Consider the following 19731-nt stretch of genomic DNA (forward strand, 5'->3'; position numbering starts at 1 on the left):
TTCTAAAAATGATGGGAGGGGGGGGAGGGGGAGGGGGACATATAACGACTTTGCTCTCTTCCCCAAACAATACTCTATTGTTAAGAGGATCTACTCAGGGTGTCTGGTCCCCCCCCTATTCCAATTTTCTCTGTAACAAAGGGTGTGTGTCTGTGTCTGTGCAGGTGTGGGAACAAAGGAACTGGCAAGAGACAGAGATACAATGTAGAGCTCAAGGTTGATGTAAAGGGTGAATGCAATGTTATCTCTAGCATGTGAGTGACCGGCTCTTGAGGATTCTTTTGTTTGCGTTTAGGTTATAGCTCAATCATCAGTTGTGAGACACCAGAAAAGCTGCCAAAGTGCCCACAAAAGATGGGTAGAGACAGATTTCCTTCACAGGAGAACCAATCTTTTCTCCTCTCACACAGAATCTTCCCTCCTTAGATGAAACTCTGTCTAACAAGTTTGAAATGTTTTACAGTTAAATGTAATTGAGACTTGGGAAATTTAATGTGTATTTTAGATTTTATGACAAAAACACTAAGTGTTTTAGTAAAGATGAGGTTTTTTAATGCTTTTTTTCTTGTCAAGTTTTGTTCATAGCAGTCGTTCAAAATAAAATAACTATTATGGATAAAAATAAACACCAATTTAGTATTAACAATAACATTGAAATGGAAATGTACAGATTGTTTATCAAATTTATGCATTTCTTGTTTTCTACCTTTATTATTGTTGTTGAAAATACAAACAGCCTTTTAATTGTCCTTTAGATGCCTTTTTTCTATACAAACAAACAAGCAAGCAAACAGGTACTGACTTTGCTAAAACAATAAAAAAATTATTTGACTGCTTCATAACCCAACAGCTATTCATAAACAGAAGAAAACCAAATGTGGCTTTAAATTTTAAGTAACCTAAAGTTAATCTGTGCAAAGAAACCCAGAAGATTTATAAAATCTTACAGCATTATTGGCTGCATTAGGGTAAATCCTCATTGTATAAACAAAAACCCTGTAAAATGCAACATTGCAGACTTCTATACAGTTCTCTGTCAGAAGTGCTGACACCACGTTACCACCGTCTGTTTGCTCAGAGTTTTATTATGTAATTAGTCTGTTTTTAAGGATTATTTTCAAGTGGCTTCACAACACTTTTATGCCAGCAAACAATAAGACTCACCAAGTATTGGTCAGGTGCACACATCTTTGTCACACTGACATTCCTGCCATGACTCACATCAGAAAAAAAAAAAAAACCTTCCTCCCTTAAGGATGTAAACTTTTCCTGGCCGATGCAAAGTTGGCTAAAAAGAATCATGATGTAGCGTCTTGGTCCGTCATCATGGAAATTCTGATTTGCTGTGCAATAGAGATTACAAATTTTTGGAGACTAAATTTGTGTCACTGCTTAAATGAATAAATTATTAACTAAATACATAGAAACATAAAAATATTATGATGAATCTTATTGTATTTGTTACACTTTTTATGCACACTCTCTTACCGTTAGTAACACTGTGCTCAGCATGTAAACGTAAATTAAAATAAACAATTAAATTACCTTTTTTTTAGATGTAGATTATTAACATTATGTACGTCTTTAACAAGCATATTATTTAAATATTTTCTCAAACATTTGCTTGATAATAGCTGTCTAACTGCTTGCTTGTAATATGAACTATAAAAAGATAAGGTTTTGAGGACTTACATGCACCTTTTAGTGAAATATACTTTGAAAGTCAGAAAGTAAAAAGAAAAATACTTTAAAGGGAGACTGTACTCACTAAAGAGGATGGTGCACTGGGTTGATCTTGTTTTGACTGTCAGATAGAAAGTTGTGTCTTCTGCTCCGGTATTTAAAGGGTGTGGAAGGGATGAAAGAGGTTTCAGCTCCAGGTACGATGTGCCGTCAAAAGATGGGATATAGATGGTGGTATCTAAAAAAAAAAAACGAGAAGAGAAATTAAACTTTACATTTAGAGCAAATGCTTTTCATATTTAAAGTTTGCTCTAAAACCTGAAGAGTTAAATTTGTGTATCATCATTGCTTTTATTGCAGTGACATAATGAATTCATACCAGTAATTAAACAGTCATAACAACTGGATGTGTGACAAATAAGGCTGGATGAAGACACGTTTCTCTTGCAAAGGAATATCCTGAGGGGGAATGGTAGAAGGGATGGAAAAGAAAGACGTATCCAAAACAAAGAACTCCAACGGATATTTAAGATGCAGGCTCTGCTACTACCAATAACAAAGAAGGGTCATGTGCGTTAAAAACAATTTTAAGTATTTTGTTTCCTGTAGTTGCAAAGTTTCATAAAAGCGAACGAAGCTGAACAACCTTTCGGCACAATCGACAAACCTGAACATGTAGAAGCTTTATAAAAGCAGAATTAACAGACATCTAGATCTGAATGGTTTTACAAACCACTTTGCTGGTTGCTCCCAGCAAATTGGTTTGTAAGTTTATTTTTCAAAAGAAGAATGGCATACCAAGTGAAAGCAATGTCTGTAAGTGCTTTCCTTAGTAAGGAGAACAACAGAAATTGCCTGCTGCATGCCTTTACAGCACAGATAGCTTGTCTGTGAGCAGAGTCAGCAGAGCCCTGTCAGGGCTACGTGTTAGTGTGTCATTTCCCACTGGATGACAAAGGGTCTGATTTTAAGGAAAGGTGGAAGAAGTACAAGCTCAGGTCATCAACTCCACAAGCCAGTGATCATCTGCTGGCCTTTTACACAAAGGACACTGTACACCAAGTGGGTCGTTTGCTGTTCAGGAACTTGAAAGTCAGCTCAAAACAGCCCAAGTGAGCCACAGCAAAGGGGATTCTGCTGATAGTCACTGCATCCAAACAAAAATACAGCTTGCACTTATCTGAGAACTACTCCAAGAGTATTACGAGTTTCTCTCTATTATTCTGTAAACAAATAATTTTAAAACCATGTAACAGGAGATGAACCATTTGCATTTGTTGTGCCATACAAACAATAAAATAATAAACTCTACTTCCAATATATATATATATATATATATATATATATATATATATATAAATATGAAAAGCATATTCCCAGTTTTAAACTTCACTGGAGGACCCATTAAAATCAGAAATACAGGAGGGAGCGATGAAGGATTCTCAGCAACCCCAACCTCAAAATCCAATATGGCTGCCATGTATTTATAATATAGTGAAGGTTGCCGTAAAATGCTATCTATCATCACTTTTACCAGTTTCTTTTTTATCGTTTCTTTCTTTAGATCAACTTTACAATTAAGTTGTGTTATATTTAAATCGTAAATACCACAATTTACTAAATTACCACAGATGATCGTCAAAGTTCCATTAATAGCACAGCTTGAGAACCTTGGTTGTATTAAGGGAGGTTGTTCTCTAGAAATGTTTTGGAATAATACATTTGTTCTTGTTTGCGCAACAATTAAATTTTCTACTCATTACTTAATTTTCCAAATACTTTTACTAATAGCACTTGCATTTACTTATTTATAGAGTTTGCTCTGCTTTTGTTGTTTCTTGATATCAATCCATGATGAGGGAAGAACAATGTATTATAGATTTACTGTAATGGAAAGTATCAGCATTTTGAACTACCACGTTTGACAACTTGAACTGTTCACCTGTTAAAAGGATAACCAAGATTCCCATGGCATTTTTCATATTGTCATGATCCTCTTTTTCTTAATGTGTTTTCAATACATTTTGAACTGTCTCTTCTTTTTCCATGAACAACACTGTGGGTATTTTTTTTCTTTTTTTTTCTGCAGAACATTGTGTGGAATAGACATGGCAGCCAAGGCTTCGAGTTACAAAGAGAAAACATCAGCGACGGTGTTTCCGTTGTGGAAGAAGCGTTTCTATTGGACCAAAAATGATGAATCCATCCTGTAATGTTTGCTGGCAAATGTCTGAGCAAGGATGACCAAGCTGGCTCACTTTTAAAGACTCAGGCAATTACAGAAACCACACACTAGATGCCCACAAAAAGAGCTGGCAGCAACAAGTCACAATGTTGGCAAATCAGGAGGCACACCATATCAGGTCCCATTAATGTCAAAGACAGACAGACAAAAACAGAAAAGCTCAAAAAAATCTGATCTGTTTTTCTTGTCTGCATGATCACTTGTTTTTCCTGATTGAATTTATTGATGGTCTTCTTCCTCCTCAAGTTTCCTGCTCCAAGTTGCATTTCTGTATTTGGTTTCCAGACCAAAAACAAACAGAAGACACGAATTAACCCAACTGTTACATGCAAGTTTATCATTTTGCCTATTTGCCACTGAACAAATAAATTATGACTAGTACACTGTAAAAAAAATATGAATGATTTCTGAAGCTAAACTGGTTGAAAATTAAATGAGCGCATAAAAATACAAATTAGATTAACAGAGCTGTGGTGCTTTAAGAGGGGGAAATTGCACACTCTCGTATTGCAACTGATGTTAGACGTTAAGTAAAAGTTGCTGGAATGACACAAATGAGACGTACTGTGCACTTGGCATTTTATTTTCCCTTAGGGGTCAGCTTCCTATATCACAGCCTCTAATATACAAGTCAGAAATAAACTCGGTGAGGTGTGGAATGAAGTCGTGATCAATACAGAGCAACCTTGAATAATTTTTCACTTCATTGGTTTCGTCTTTTACAAATACTACCTGACACAGGTGCCATTTATTACATCATTGTAAGATTGCTTTCTATTAATCCTGAGGCTGGACAAAATGTTATTGCAGAGGACTACATCCTAGAAGAAGATGTACAGAAGGATGTATATAAAAATGTATTCCATTACTTTGCAAAAGTATTGATATCCCATGCAGCTTTTCACGCTTTTTTCCCTCACATTGCAGCTAAAAATTTTGTATATATTTTATAGAGCTTTTTTATGATAACCTAACACAAAGTAGTGCACAATTGTTATTTATTTATATTTGCAAAGGATGCATTAGTATTTAGGCCCTTTTACTTTGACATCCTTAAATAAAATCCAATAAAACTAATTGCTTTTAAAGCTGCCGTACATAACTCTTATAAAAAAATATTTATTTCTTTACATATTTGCTAAAACTCTCACCATGTCATGACAGTATGTTGAGGCTTTGAATCTTTGAAACGATCAGTCTAACCCCCCACCTCTTCTCTGTGCTACTGTTGCTCTCTGAAGAAATGCATCGCTCCAGACCAAAAACAACCAATGAAAGCCAGGAAGGGGGGTCCCAACGCTGTCAATCAAACTCATGTACTCAGTCCTAAATGTTCTAATGGCGCAGAAACAACTTGTTGTTAAAGAAAAACCATAACCATCTGCCATCACCAGTGGCCATGCTAACTAGCCTGAATATTTACAACAGGCTATGCTGTGGTCTGTTTGTCACACAGTTATTAATTCAGGCAGAAAACAGTTGTGTTTTCTGGAGTTTCTGACAGGAAATCTGGAGGTATTGTGTTAAATCTTTGAGAAATCAAACAACATCATTCCCACAGTCCTGCCTGATTTGTCCAGATAACAGTGGATACACGGGAAGGTGGTCAGATTGGATGGGAAGATGGGTGTGACTAAATACAAAACAATCTTTTGTATTTTAAAGGCCATAAAACAAAACCTTTAAAAATACTACACTGAAGATGCTGAAGGGCTCAATAAACGTAAAAAAGTTAAATAATAATTTTGCAGGGCACTGCTAAAGAACTTAAGTCTCTTACTGTTCAATTGCATCACGAGTTTATAACAACAATAAAAATAAAAGCTACAGCATTATAAACAATCAGCAGTTGTGTGTCTGTGTAATAAAAACATCTTTGTCAGTAAGCTTTGTTGTCATTGAGATGTCGACTATTTTCAGCATTTCTTTTATCATTAAATTACTTGCTAAAAATAAACAGGTTGCATACCCATGTGCATTAATATATTTGTTAAAGATCTGTGCTACGTATCAGTGTTTCATGTAGGACAGAAACCAGTCCACCTCTTTCGTCACTGGGTTGTATGATTTATCTATAATTAGCGCGTAACAGGGGTGACTCGCTTCACTGTTCTCATGTGGCTATTCCTTAATTCGACAAGATGTAATGACAAGATTGTCGCCAGGCAAAGTCGCTCTGTGGCAAATTCAAGTTCAGAGACTGTGTCAGCATGTAAACAGCCCCTGGACTTTTAAAGCGGGCTATGAGAAACTCGTGTTGCAAAGCACATTGTTGGATAAGTGCTCAAAGGAGATTGGACCCTGTTAAACCTGAGACTGTAGTTCTTTTGAGAAGGAGCAATTCCTCAAACTCAGCAAAAGTGACACTAAAAGGCTACTTCTGGTATTTAAAGAATAAGTTTTTAAGTCTGACAAGTAGGGGAATAAGCAGGAACTTCTTTTCTAGTTGAGGAAGGGAAAGGGTGAAAGGATCATTGTTGGAATAAAATCAAACTGAACATTTGATTAATGTCACGGCTATGGTGGAGGAAATGAATATCCTACTAGCATACGACACAACAGTTCATCACATAATCTAAAGAATCAAAAGTTGTAACCACCATTTGGTCTGGGAAGGTTTAAGCTCTCCTAATTTGGGGAGCCACAAAATGATATTTTGTTGTGCGCCATTTGCATTTTCCTGAACTGAAAAATCTAACATTCTGGAATAAGTGAATAAAGAAAACAGCAAATGAATGCATCATTCATCTCCAGTGGATCTTTAGGCAGAAGAAATCATCTTTAATAACTAACTCAATAAACCAGCGTCTGAATCATGCAAGGGGCGGGTAGCAGCTTCTGTCAACGTGGTGGTCTCCCGCAGGAAAAAAAAAAAACAACAAAACAAAACAAATGAGTCTTAAAAATAGAAGCATTTTATCACAGTGCCTGCAGAGACAAATAATGCTTTGTAAATTAGCTAAACACCTGTAAATTAGCATTTTTAAGAAACATGGCAGACGTGTCAAATCAGGGTGCTGGGTGCAGGCGAACTACTCAGGCTCATGTTAATGACTGTTAATGTTAGCTCAGAGGCAGGATCATGTCAGCTCTGGGAACATGAGATTATGCTATGAGCATAATTTCCCAACACTTTAAACTTTTCTTAGGTCAACAATGTGCAGCACATATGACAGTAACTAATGTTTACCTTTGAAGTCTTCATTTAAAACCTGTGACTGTAGGCACAATTATTTCAAGGGCTTCACTCTTGTCCTGGCTGCTAAGCTGAAAGCCACTCCTTAATAAAAGGCACATGGCAGTTTGCCAAAATGTACCTGAAGGACTCTCAGACCATTAAAGACAGGTGAGGTGCATTGTCGTAATGAGGCAATTGTAAATTTTTGAGGAAATATATTAATTTAATACAATTTAGAATAAGGCTGCAACATAAAATGTGGAAAACGTGAAGCACTGAATACTTTCCAGATGTAGTGTAAATATTAGCTGATAAAAATAAGTTACATAGCTAATAAACAGACTATTTTGACAGCTAGACTACTTAATTAATGGTGGAAGATTTCATTTAAAGTAGTGTAGCGTGACATTTATGCTATAATGTTTTATAAGAAATAATGTATTAAACAAAGTCATCTGCATCTACTTGAAGATGAGCATCTTTATGAAACTGTGTCATATCATTTTACTTAACCTTTTACTGCTGTTGTTTTTGGACCACTCCTTTGTGAGGTGTGATTGATAGGAGCTGAACAGGGTTGGGTCACATGCACATTAGTTGTGTAGTGCACTGGGCTTGTTACAGTCTAATTGACTTCTGAACCCAACTTTCTTTCTATCCTCAACAGGATAAATGACCTGCTCCTCTTTTTAGTCAATAATAAGTAGATTAACACAACTTTATTCAGTTCAAATTAAATTTTCTCTGTGCTGTAAAAAATACACTACAGAAGCCAATGTCAAACGCACCCAACCCGATCAGGTGTATAATTTTGGGTCGGGCTCAGGCTACAGATCAGGTCGTGATTGGTTTGTAGTTGTGGCATGCTATTGGCACAACTACAAACCAATGTCAACTTGTACACATGACTGTCTTCAAATTGACATTTAAGCAAGTTCACGCTTAAGTGTGAAACAAGTAAAAGATCAAACATCAAAATCTGTATTTTTAATCTAATGTTTAATTTAGATGTTAATCTGTAGTATGGATTGGACTTTAGCTGTAAAATGGGAACTGGTAAAAGAAAAACTCCTATGCAGGATGCGAGGTACTACTAGCACCATTTTGGATTTACTACTTTTGTAGTGGGAATATATATATTTTTTTTGGTTAGAAAAGTAGGTGAGAACGCAGAACAAGTGGTCTAAGGTTGCATTCTCATTCTGGGTGCATGCTGAAGGGGAATATGAACATACAGCAATGTTCAAGCTGCTTATATGGATCTCTCATTTCATTTATCATATTCTGAATAATTCACATCACTCAAAATTCTTAATGCAGCTGACTCTGTTACCCCTCATACTGAAACCTATTAGCCAAAGAGGCTCAGCATATATTACCAGACATAATTCGAAGGATGGCTCTTGGTGATACCACTATAAAGGTCACATTACAGCAGTTTTTTTGGTCTGTGCTTCCTAAATCAGATATAATAAAAACAGAGTACAGAAAAAAAAAAAAAAGCAAAAATATCTTGAGGTACCTTTTTCACAAAAGGCTCCAGTAAAATGAAGAGGACAGTGGCAGGAGGAAAGAGTTCTTCCATGAAGCTGAATCTGATGGAATGTTCCTCCATTGTGGCAAAGATCATCATGGCCAGCTTCAGGTTCATGCAGAGGAAGTTTGGGAGGCGGCGTGAACAATACCAGGGTTGCTGTGCTTACTGAGGTAGGTGAAGCTGATGGAGAGGTCAGACTCAGGTAATTTTCTGTGGTGGCCACCATGTGATGTAAAGTATACCTGAAAAAGAGGACTGAGTAAAATATCAATTTAAAGGCATATGTTTTTTGGGTGTAAAAGGCCAAAGAACAAAAAAACATATGAGGCCCATTGTTTTGGGCCTCATAGGTTTACAAAGCAAAGGGTACAGAAATACTGTGGTCCAGATAAGAAAAACAGGTTGCTTCTTTATCGGCATCTCCTCCCAACTTTTAAACTTCCTGGATTCCCAGTATATTATCCAAAGTATCTACATAACACGCTTGTTTCATTTTATTTTGTACATTTTCTTATAAACTTATTTGATAATATGGTTTATTGTGAAAAGATAAAGATTATATAATCTTAAAATGTTACAGATCAATCTTTTTCAAACACGTTCCTGTAAAGAAGATTACAATATTAAGAGAAATGTGTTTCCAATTGTGCCTATTTATTATTTGATTCAGACATAATGATTTGTTATTGAATAAAATACAAAGATAATTTATAATTTCATCTAATTTACACAGTTAATATAATTTTTCTGCCAATAAAAACAACAATTGTTAAGCTGCTGTTACACTGAAATTAAAATGGCAGTGAAAAGCTAAGCTTTATTTAGTAATGAATGAAAACGCAATACTTAAGTGTGGCTGATGCATTATTACTCTACATTGCATTTGCATCAGGGGTTATGTGCTTCAATGAATGGAACAGCTTGAAACATTACTGACAGCAAAACACTGCGTAAACGTTGTATCATTATCAACAATGTAAAATCCAGACTAAAGAAAAATATTCTGAAAGAAACTAGTAATCTTAGTTTAATGACTAAACAGAATATCCACATATTTACTTAGCATATTTAGAATAACTGGGGATCAGAGTAAGACTGTGAGTGTCTTATGAAACACAGCTTTGTAGACAGAAACTGTAAAATTATAAAATAAAAAGGGCTTGGAGACTTTAATCCTGATTATTTTTAGCATGTCACAAATATTTCATCAAGCTTCAGCAAGTCTATTTTTTCCTTCTAAGAAAAAGTTGCCAAATTATAGTAGTGGACTAGTTAAAAAAAAAAAAGAAAAAGAAAAAAAAACATTAGTGGTATTTCAAAGAGTCCCTACATTCAGATTTTTGCTTGATCTGGTGTTGATGCCAAAATAGTACGACAATTTTTCTTTATCAATATAAAACAAAAAAGAAGGCATTGCAAAATATAAAAATGATGAAAGAAAATACAAAATAGCTGTTTCTTTCTCATGTTTTAGTAATAGGGATACAGTGTATTTTACCTGCATTGATCTATGTTGCTGCCAGCAACTGCATCAGTTGTGTAGAAGCTTCTTAGGTGGTTAATTTCTATTACTTCAATGCAGCCAGTATAGTTGTGAAGAGGCTTTGCTTTCTTTAAAAGAAAATAAGCAAAAGAAATTTATTTTTAGCTTCATAGTGATAATGTGTTGAACCCATAAAGTATGCAGAACCATATAATTTTGACAGCTAGTTAAACCATCACACAATAATCACAAAGTTTACCTGATTGGGAATATATTGTTGTCGCAAACCACCTACAAAGACATGGTTTGTTCTTTGACTCATGTGTCCCAGCCAGTAATTACTTGCTATGCTTTTAATTCTTGTGCGCCCCGAAAGTGTCAGCTCTGCCTCACAAGGGGTCAGGTGTTGTCTGATAAGGCAAAAACATGTTAGGAAGATGCTGGTGCAGACATACACAAGCTGCCATGTCAGTGTCTTGTAAAAAATTTCATACCGCTTGAAATTCATTACAATTTGATGTTATGACCACCAACGTAAGTGTATTTTCAGTGTAAGATCTTATTTGATAGTGTGATAAACTGACCAGTCTCATTAGTTTTTGCAGTTGCTTTATATACAATTTCCCAGAATTCAACACCATCTATCATTTTTCCTTGTTGGTATGCCCAACAATCACTAGTCTTTGGCGATTTCCCTTTCCTTTTCTCAAGCCATCTTATGAGGCTCCACAAACTATTCTGGACCCACCCTATAGTCTCAGATTCCAAAACCAATTTGCCTTTTGGAAACAACAGGGGAACACAGATAATTACCTAAGTGCAGATTCTGGACTAACTAGCTGTAGCTTGAGGGTTCTCAGGCCACAGATACAAAGTCCCCTCTCTGCGCCTCCCGATGCCTCTTGTTCCCTGAGTAGAAGTTAGAAGGTCCGTGAAGCAATCTAGTCTGATTTGTTAAGCTGGTGTTGCAGGCCGTTGCATATGCTGGCTAAACACTCGGGGCACTTGCGACAACCTGCATAAGTCCTTCCTCCAAAGCCAGCATAGAGATGCGGTTAATTTAGAAGCAGTCTGCCAGAGCGGCCTGGCCGGCAGCCAGAGGGCACTGTGCTCACTGTCCTTGAGAAGTCAGCCCTATTTAACATATTGAAAAGCGTCTTTGACGGGAAGATATATTAAAAGTCTATAATGAGTTAGGCAGTGACGTTGAGGATGGCTGTGGTGGTGTAGCTCTGGGTCAAATCAGACAAAGATGGACGGAGTCAGCCATCAGACAATTACAAAGAATTTGCTTTGTGACACCAGAAACCATTTTTCCATACAGCCAACCCCCTAGTTATGACAGCTCTCTTTCTTGCAGTGTCTCAAGGGGTTGGAGTAGAACATTATGATTGATTCATACTGCTGTAGTATTTTTCTTCCAGGAAAAAAAAAAAAAAAAAAAAACAAGGGCTGGGCCTTGTAGCCCCTTGAACCTGATTGGCCTCTCATATATTTAGGGCAGAGCAGCTTCTCTGCCAAGAAAACAAGACGGCAACCTTCCCACTCAGTTTCTGTTTCTGTGGGAAAATAATTTGCTTTCCTTTGGCACTGAATGTTCGTTATCACCTTCAGTGTCTTAACTTGTACACATAATGTCATCTTCAGGCAACAAATTAATTTCTATCTCTCAGTGGTGTGTTAAAATGTTTTTTCTCTGAACAGAATTTTGATCTAAAAAAAAAAAAGAAAAAAGAAAAATAGATTCGCAAAACATTGCAAATATGTCTCTAAACCTAATTTTTATAAGCTGAACACTGACTGGTTCAGCTTCAGGCTCATACATAATAACTTTATGTCTTGAAACGAAACCACAATCTGTCTTATGTCAGATTATAATATAGAGCGGCTGGCAGCGAGAGTGCACGAGAAGTAACATAACTAAAGGGGCCACAGCCTCACTTTAAATCATTTAAACATTGATTTTGTGCTTAGCTTTTGCTTGTTAATCTTTTCATAATGAAAAACTGCAAATGAAGACTTCAGAACAGCCAATAAAACATGGTCAGTGATCACTAATGCATTTTAATAGGCACATTCAAATATTTGTTTGGCTCCTTTAAAACATAGGCCTGCCGGTCCATTTGTTATAAAACCTAAATCCTTCATCTGGTAATCCCTGACAATTATATTGCTTCCTCAAGAGTTAGTTTACAACCCTACCCTGTAAACAAATCTGCCACATTTGGAAAAAGTAGGTAACAAGACATGTAGCTCAAAGAACCTGGGGTGCTTACACTGTAAAAAAAAAATAAAAATATATATATATATCAGATTTTTTTTACAAGGACCTAAGTGGCTTATCACTGGGAACATGCATCTTTTTTCCTCAACAGAAAATGTATTCTTGCCTGAAGCAGATAAATATCACACTGCATCTCGTTTGATGTCCTGTACAGTAAAAGCCATGAAATGTTTCCACTGCTTATCCACTTCTGCTAGAACACTAACGCATACGAAGCGCTTTTCTATAATGCCTGACCACAATGCAGATCTGATCACGAATACCTACTGTGTCTCCGCAAGCTTAAATTAAGGTGTACATACCTAATATGCACAATGTGAACTCTGCCATCGTCAACGTGACTTGATGCACTCATCCGTGTAACCTCATCTTCTTCATTGCAGCAAAAGGCATACTGAAACATTTGAGAGGAGGTTTAAGTATGCAATTTGTATTTGTCATCTTATGGTCTGTTTCATGCATGGCTTCTGATAGCTTCCTTCAGGAAATGTTTTCGTTCATCATCAGGAATAACAAGAATATTCATGCTCGAGTGTGGGTTCTAAAAATAGACAAAAACTGTTTTATCTCTTACTCATACTGTACTCCAGTCTTATTAAATATAGCATAGCGCAAGTCAAACAACTAAACTTATGAATGATTCTAGTATAACCAGTTAATTGCATTCCCATCAATTTAATGCTATTTTTTGTACAAGAATAATTGGTAGATGCATTTTTTGTGTATTGTATGAACTGAGGCATTAAAGTCCACTTCAGTGGCTTGTAGGACAATGCATTGCCAGCATCCACACATGCAAGAAAATAACTTCTGAAAAGCTGTCCAGAGTAGTAACTATTACTTCTGAAAAGGTTAGGAACTGACAAATTAATTCAATTCAATCGGCTTTATAAATTACCTGTGTAAAGCCAATTCACAATAAATGTCTCAAGGCACTTTTGAAAAACAAGAAATTCTCCTTTTCAATAAGATTCTTAGAAATCTCAGCACCGAAGATTTTACTGCACATTAATAACACATTTCACAATAAACCCCCAGCAACTGTAATTATAATGCACTAGATTTCGCTCTAAGAATTGTCCATACTACAACAACATTGTTCTACTCTATTTGTCCTCCTATTTTGATAATAGTTTGTGCCAATATTTCTCTCATATTTTCAGTTTGATACTATAGAATAATATTCTAAAACAAAAACATACATATTTGAACCAGAATTACCAAACAGATAGCCACTGTGAGAACATGGAACATATCTATAAAACCATAATTTACCTGCAAGATCCCATCCTGGATAAAGAGTTTCATGAAAAAGAAATCCCCATTAATGGGTCCTTGGTCGACATATAGGAGAGTTCCCTGAGAAGCTGTGGTTTGAAATCTCACAATAATGTTGTTGAGAGTTCCAAGGTCAACACCTTGAAACTCAAGGTATGAATTCCCAAAGTAATGGAGGTAGCTTGAATCTGGGAAAGAGATAAATACACAAAGCTTAGACTGTGGGAAAGGTTAAGGAGACGTAAGCTACGTTACTTTATGAATCTTTAGAGTGCGATCAGCTAGGTTTCCCAATGGATCCTCTCAAGGAAAAAGAAACAGGAAGGTCAGCATATGCTACAGAGAAACATCTGCAGAATGATAAAAGCAAACTGACTTGTGACGAAAGGTGTCATGTCATTGTTTTGAATTTCACAAGTCATTTTGAAGTATTTTCACCCAAGTCTGCAGACAGTTAAATGGCCAGAGGTGCTTAGTGAGCTGAATTGCGCACCAACCACAGCTCTACCATAACACATTTTTTGCTTGGTGTAAACTATCAAGTATTTTCAAGTTGAATAGTTCAAGTTCAAGTAAAGTCATATCATTGGTGCTAAAAGTCCCAGTGAAGTCAGAAGTCTTTCAATTTCATCAAGCTTAGTCTAAAGTCAATCAATTTTGATTCACAACTGGTTATGAGATATGGACCATGACTGAAAGAATGGGCGCCTTCCTGGTGAGATGTTGAGGGAATGTCCCACTGGGAGGATGCCCCCAGAGAAGCTGGCCCAAGCTTCTCTGCGGAGAGGAAAGTGTGGAACTGCGGAGAGGAAAGTGTGGAACTCTATGCTTAGGCTCCAGGATAAGTGGAAAAAAAATAATGTATGGATGGGCGGATGGACGGACGGACAGATTTCCAGGCGCTTCCCAGAGGGAATATATATCCCTTTTGGCTTACAAACGCATTGGGAATTGAACAAAATGAGCTGAAGAATATCCCTGGACACCAAGATGCTTGGAATTTCCATCCTGGAACTGTTATCCCTGTGACCTAGTCTCAGGTAAGCAGAGGACAATAGCTGGATGGATGTACTTCTCCACTTTTATTAAATTATAAAAATTATAAACAAAACTGAAATTAAGATATTCATGCAAGTTGCACTGTGCAACATTCCTCATCTTATTGTCAAAGCATACTATTTTTCATGGATGAGACTTGGCAATTATGGGGTATTTGATTGAAAGTTCACCTCCTTGGACACGGTTGGGGGTTAGTGATGGAATGAAACTTAAAAGACCGACACTGACTCCAGCATTAGGATCACTGATGCTCAATATTTCTAATTTAAAAGAAGCTAACTAAAGAAAAAAGTCAAAAGCCAGAGCCTGGTAAATGGATGAAGCAATCCCAGATGAAATAGTCTTCTGCTCTGTTTCCTTTTCAGAGAGAGAAAAAATAATCATCACTAGAGAAATCAGCAACGTTTTTTTTAAAGTTGATGCTGTGATTAACCATACAGCTGCTAAGTGTGAACTTATCAATACTTGTCGAATGCCAAGTTCTAATAAGCCAGACCCCCTTTTGATCTAGCAGAAACTCCTTAGGGAATTTGGCAAGCCAGCTAACCTAAATACCCACATTCTCTCTAGGGAGCAATATTACCCAAACCCTGAGGAGGATCCTGGGATAACAAAAAGAGAGAATCATCAGGATCAGACCTACTGCGTTGCATGAATTAATCAGGATAAATGGATGCGGAAGCAGTGCCGTACTGTCTTCTGCTTTGCTACCGACAATGGGGTTTGCCAATGCTGATGATGGAAAATTACCCCTCAGAGACAAAGCTATTCATTAATTTTAAAGCCTTGTTTAGTCTGATGTAGTCTTTGATGCATTAGGAGGTTGCTGCCAGGAAGCAGCATCATGTCTCATTAACAGTAGATTTCAGTCTCTTCTTCAAAGGTCTACTGTTTTTACTATTACCTATTGCATTCACATTCCAGATTTTTGCACATGCCTTAGGTAACTATTCATGCCCTATCTAAATTGTAAATCTACACAATCTTTCCCACTATGTTCCATATCTGTTTTTTTTCCACTGTTAACATAATGCTGACAAAGCAATTTTTCAACCCTCTAATCTTTTCAAAAGCTTTTCCAGTTCCTATAAAGGGAAAATGTTGTCTACTGAGGATATTCATTGATATAAATCTTTCAGATCTGATTTAATTAGGGCCAGTTCTGATACATGATCATAAAAGAGGTGAGAAAACTGATATAAGTCATATTTAATGGAACAAGGAGAGGAGGAGCGCAGTGTTGCGGCACAAACTGTAGGCGAATGTCAGCGGGGTTAAAGTAGAAGACGTTCCACTAGAAAAATATATCTGAAGAAATGTGAACTAAGGATCAATTAATTGGGAGACAGAACTTTGATGGGGAAATTTAATTAATATGGACTTAATGTACCATTTATAAAAAAAAAAAAAAAAAAAGAAGTCATGATGTAAGTTCTGCTTTGCCGCTGATTTATTGGGTAAGGTAATAGACTGACTGATTGAACTTGTCACACGACAGAGATAAAATACTGCAGAAGACCATTCTTGGACCTGAGCAATTTCACAGTCCCAAAAGAAGGCAAAAGGTCATTTTGTACTTACAAAATTGGCAGAGAAATGACCTATAATAGATAAGATTTTGCTGAATATCCTTCCTCTACTATAGAACATGAAGGATCCAATTCAAAATATATTACAGGCTTTTTCTGGTTTTGCTGGTATAGCTATGAGCCCAAATCTTGAACAAGTCAATGTTTTTTTTTTTGTTTTTTTTTTTTTAATGTAGATATTGACACGCTAGCATCAGCAGATGATATACAACTAAATTAAAACAAAACAAAACAAAACAAAACAAAAATCCACAAAATTATGTTGTGTGTAGTAAAGTGGAAGGAGACACTAAATAAGTAATGGACACATTAAGAACAGAAGCACAGCAAAAGGATAACAATTTTTTTGTCAGTAATTTGAAAGTGGGTCAGAATCAAAAGTGACCCATAAGTGCTCAGTACTTACTGCCTGTGTAATTTCACTTCACAGTACATTTTATGGACTTATTTTTGTTGTTTTCATTGTATGTTTGGTTTACTAGAGTCTCATCTGAATTTCATGTCAATATCCCCGATATAAATATTTTGGAAAAAAAAAAAAAAAACATAAATTGGTTCAATACTTACTTTTCCTGATGTATTATTTAGATATTTTTTTTAATAAATGACTGCTGCAACTGCTGCAATGGAATAAAAAGAGAAATACTTCTAACAGAAGGATGCATAAAATAAACCTTAAATGTAAAATTTATTTATAACTTTCTAATTAGAGAAAGTCTTAATGACGGCAATATTAATTCACCAAATCACTCAGAAAGGTTACAGGAATCAGTATCTAAATACAGACAAAGTGTATGTTACAAAAATAAATAAATAAAAAAAAACATAATCAAGAGCACCAAAACAAAATCACAGATGTGGGAATTAAGATTAATAGTGGGACTGCCGTAAGAGGTGCTGAATGTTAAAGATGACTAACATCTTATTCATCAAGGTGATTCTGTACAGCTTCAAGGGGATAATTTGATTTCCACAACACATGGCAGCAAACGATAACAGCATCACCTGTGTCATGGTGATCACTTGAAGGAAAGTCAACCAAATCATAGCTGAGCAGGAGTAAGCCTCCTTCCATCCCAATTTCAGATTCTCATCAGCGTTCACATTAAATAGTAAAGGTTCTATGCTGTGTAGCCCAGCTCCAAATGTACAGAGCAGAAAAGAACCGATTTAAACCTTAAGGTTTATTTCGAAGCAGTTCTGAATATTCTTTTCACATTAGAATAAAAGAAAAGAATCGTACGCTGTCAATGTACCGTGCGTACACCCCTCTTATGTTTTGACTTCACTTTAACTTGATATATATATTTCAGAGATTGTGGAACAGTCTGTGGTTTAAAGGAGCACTGAGTCTATTTCAAGCAGCACCAAGGGCACTGCATGTGTTTAGATGGTGACCTAGTTTAATAAACTCGTGAGTTTCTGGCTCCTCTTACTTTAAAACTTATTTACTTTGATTATGCACTTATGTGTAGAAGAGTAAAAGGATGTTTCAGTGTGCAGATGCTCGGGTTTGTCTCCTATAACAACATTTTTTGTGCACCTTTAACCCTTTCTTAACCAGTGTGCTGACTAAGAGCTGCATCAGGTGCTGTGGGGAGGACTCAATTACATTTGGCCCACACTGATTTTCAAAGTGTCGCAACAAATTGGCTCAAGCTTGTCTGTGTTCAGTAGGTCTGTTTTACAGTTCTGTGCACAGTTTCAAAGGTAGACAGACCTCATCTGTCACAGAGTAACAATCTGTCCTGCACTCCTGAATTCCTCCTCTTACATAGATGACTGCATCCAGTCCCAATAATGTGTAACAAATTATGTTCAGCATCTGTCATTTGAGATTTTAAGGATGTAAAACCAAACACTGATCAGCTATATTACTCTCTGGAATCACATTTTTTTCCTCAAATAGATATAGGCAACACAATTTAGAAGAAAGCACAGAGATATATTTGCACAGAATGTCAGCACAGCTGCACAGAGCTCCTATGACAATCTCTGAATCAGAGCTTATAAATCATAACTTGTTATTTTCAAAAGGCTCCATAAAAATTCAATTTAGAGAAGGGCTCAGATTGTCTTCTCTCATTCAAAGCTAGCAATACGCTGTGTAGCTGTGTTTGCTCTGAAGGACATGGTAACTATGGATTTTTAATTCAAAACCAAGTTCCTGGAACTGGGCTCATTACTTTACCACATTCAGAGTTTATCCATTTAGAAAGTGTAACTTGGAGTCAATTTGTTTAATATATGATGTTTGCACAAGTAAGAAGAGTAGCATGGTTCCCATATGGCAGAATCTTTCTTTAAATTTTTTCATAATGTCACACAAGGAAGTAGTCTTAAAAATATACACAGTTGGGGTGTGCTGTGGTAGTGCAGGTGTTAAGCACAACCCACATATAGAGGAGGCCTTAGCCCTCGACGTGGCTGTCACAGGTTCGATTCCCAGCCTGGTGACCTTTGCCGTGTGTCTTCCTCTTCTCTCATTACCCACTTTCCTGTCAATTAACTATCAAATAAAGGCCACTAGAGCCAAAAAATCTAAAAAATTAAATAAATACTATATATATAGATACACAGTTGTGACTAACTGCATCAGATGCAGTGAATACACAGAAGTTTAAAGTCAACAAATGAAAAGATAACAAGGAACTTTTATATTTGTTTTTCCAAAAATAATAGATTCAAAACAATAGATATTTTCTATGATCATTTTTTAACTTTTATCCATACTTAGCAAGTAAATAAAAATGAACACTGTATGTACTTTTCAGGAGAGCAGCAGATGCCTGGTTTAATATGAAAATGTCGTATCTTCTGTTACAATGTTTTATTGACACAAGGACCGAAAACGGTATTTAAGTTTTAGTGAATGTAGCAGAACAAATGGAACACAGGAAGTAAACAAGAAGAGCTCTTAATTACTACATGCACATGTTTTTGTGTTGTTTTGGACTATTTGTGAAATATTTTCATGCCATTTTCTATCTAGATAAACTGTTCAAATGTAGAATGTGAAATGTGCTCAGGAATCATAAAGTGGAATACAATTACAAACAATACTACCACATTGGTATTTTACCACAAACAATTTTTATAAGTACACAACATGGTCCATACCTGTGGATGGTTCAGCTGTTGGTACTGGGCTTAGAGCTGGCATTAGAACCCTGGGTTTGTAGCCGCTAGTGATGTTCTCGCTTGGCGTCACCAAGGGAACAGGATTCGTATTGGGAGGCAGGCAGCTGACCTTGTTTATGCCATCTACACAGGAAAACGCTTCTGGACATGGATTAAGCAGGCAGTCATCATAGTTGTGCTCACAGTTCCTCCCCTGTGTACATAAATTAGACAGCCTTGAGATGTGTCATGCAACTGTGCCTTGAAATGCTAAA

The 19731-nt window shown here is 36.4% G+C and overlaps 1 protein-coding gene across 1 annotated transcript in view; it reads right to left on the reverse strand.

The window, feature by feature from the left end:
• Positions 1-19731, reverse strand: part of eys (eyes shut homolog) — a 200970-nt gene that overhangs the window by 55672 nt on the left and 125567 nt on the right. Inside the window, exons 34-40 of the mRNA XM_016668551.1 lie at positions 19457-19670; positions 13686-13876; positions 12713-12804; positions 10386-10536; positions 10142-10254; positions 8629-8885; positions 1769-1921 (exon numbers count right to left, since the gene is read on the reverse strand). Of these exons, the coding sequence (XP_016524037.1) occupies positions 1769-1921; positions 8629-8885; positions 10142-10254; positions 10386-10536; positions 12713-12804; positions 13686-13876; positions 19457-19670 (1171 nt within the window). The remainder of the gene's footprint in view (positions 1-1768; positions 1922-8628; positions 8886-10141; positions 10255-10385; positions 10537-12712; positions 12805-13685; positions 13877-19456; positions 19671-19731) is intronic.

This window comes from Poecilia formosa, unplaced genomic scaffold (assembly GCF_000485575.1).
Source record: "Poecilia formosa unplaced genomic scaffold, Poecilia_formosa-5.1.2 Scaffold15, whole genome shotgun sequence".
NCBI classification, from domain to species: domain Eukaryota; kingdom Metazoa; phylum Chordata; class Actinopteri; order Cyprinodontiformes; family Poeciliidae; genus Poecilia; species Poecilia formosa.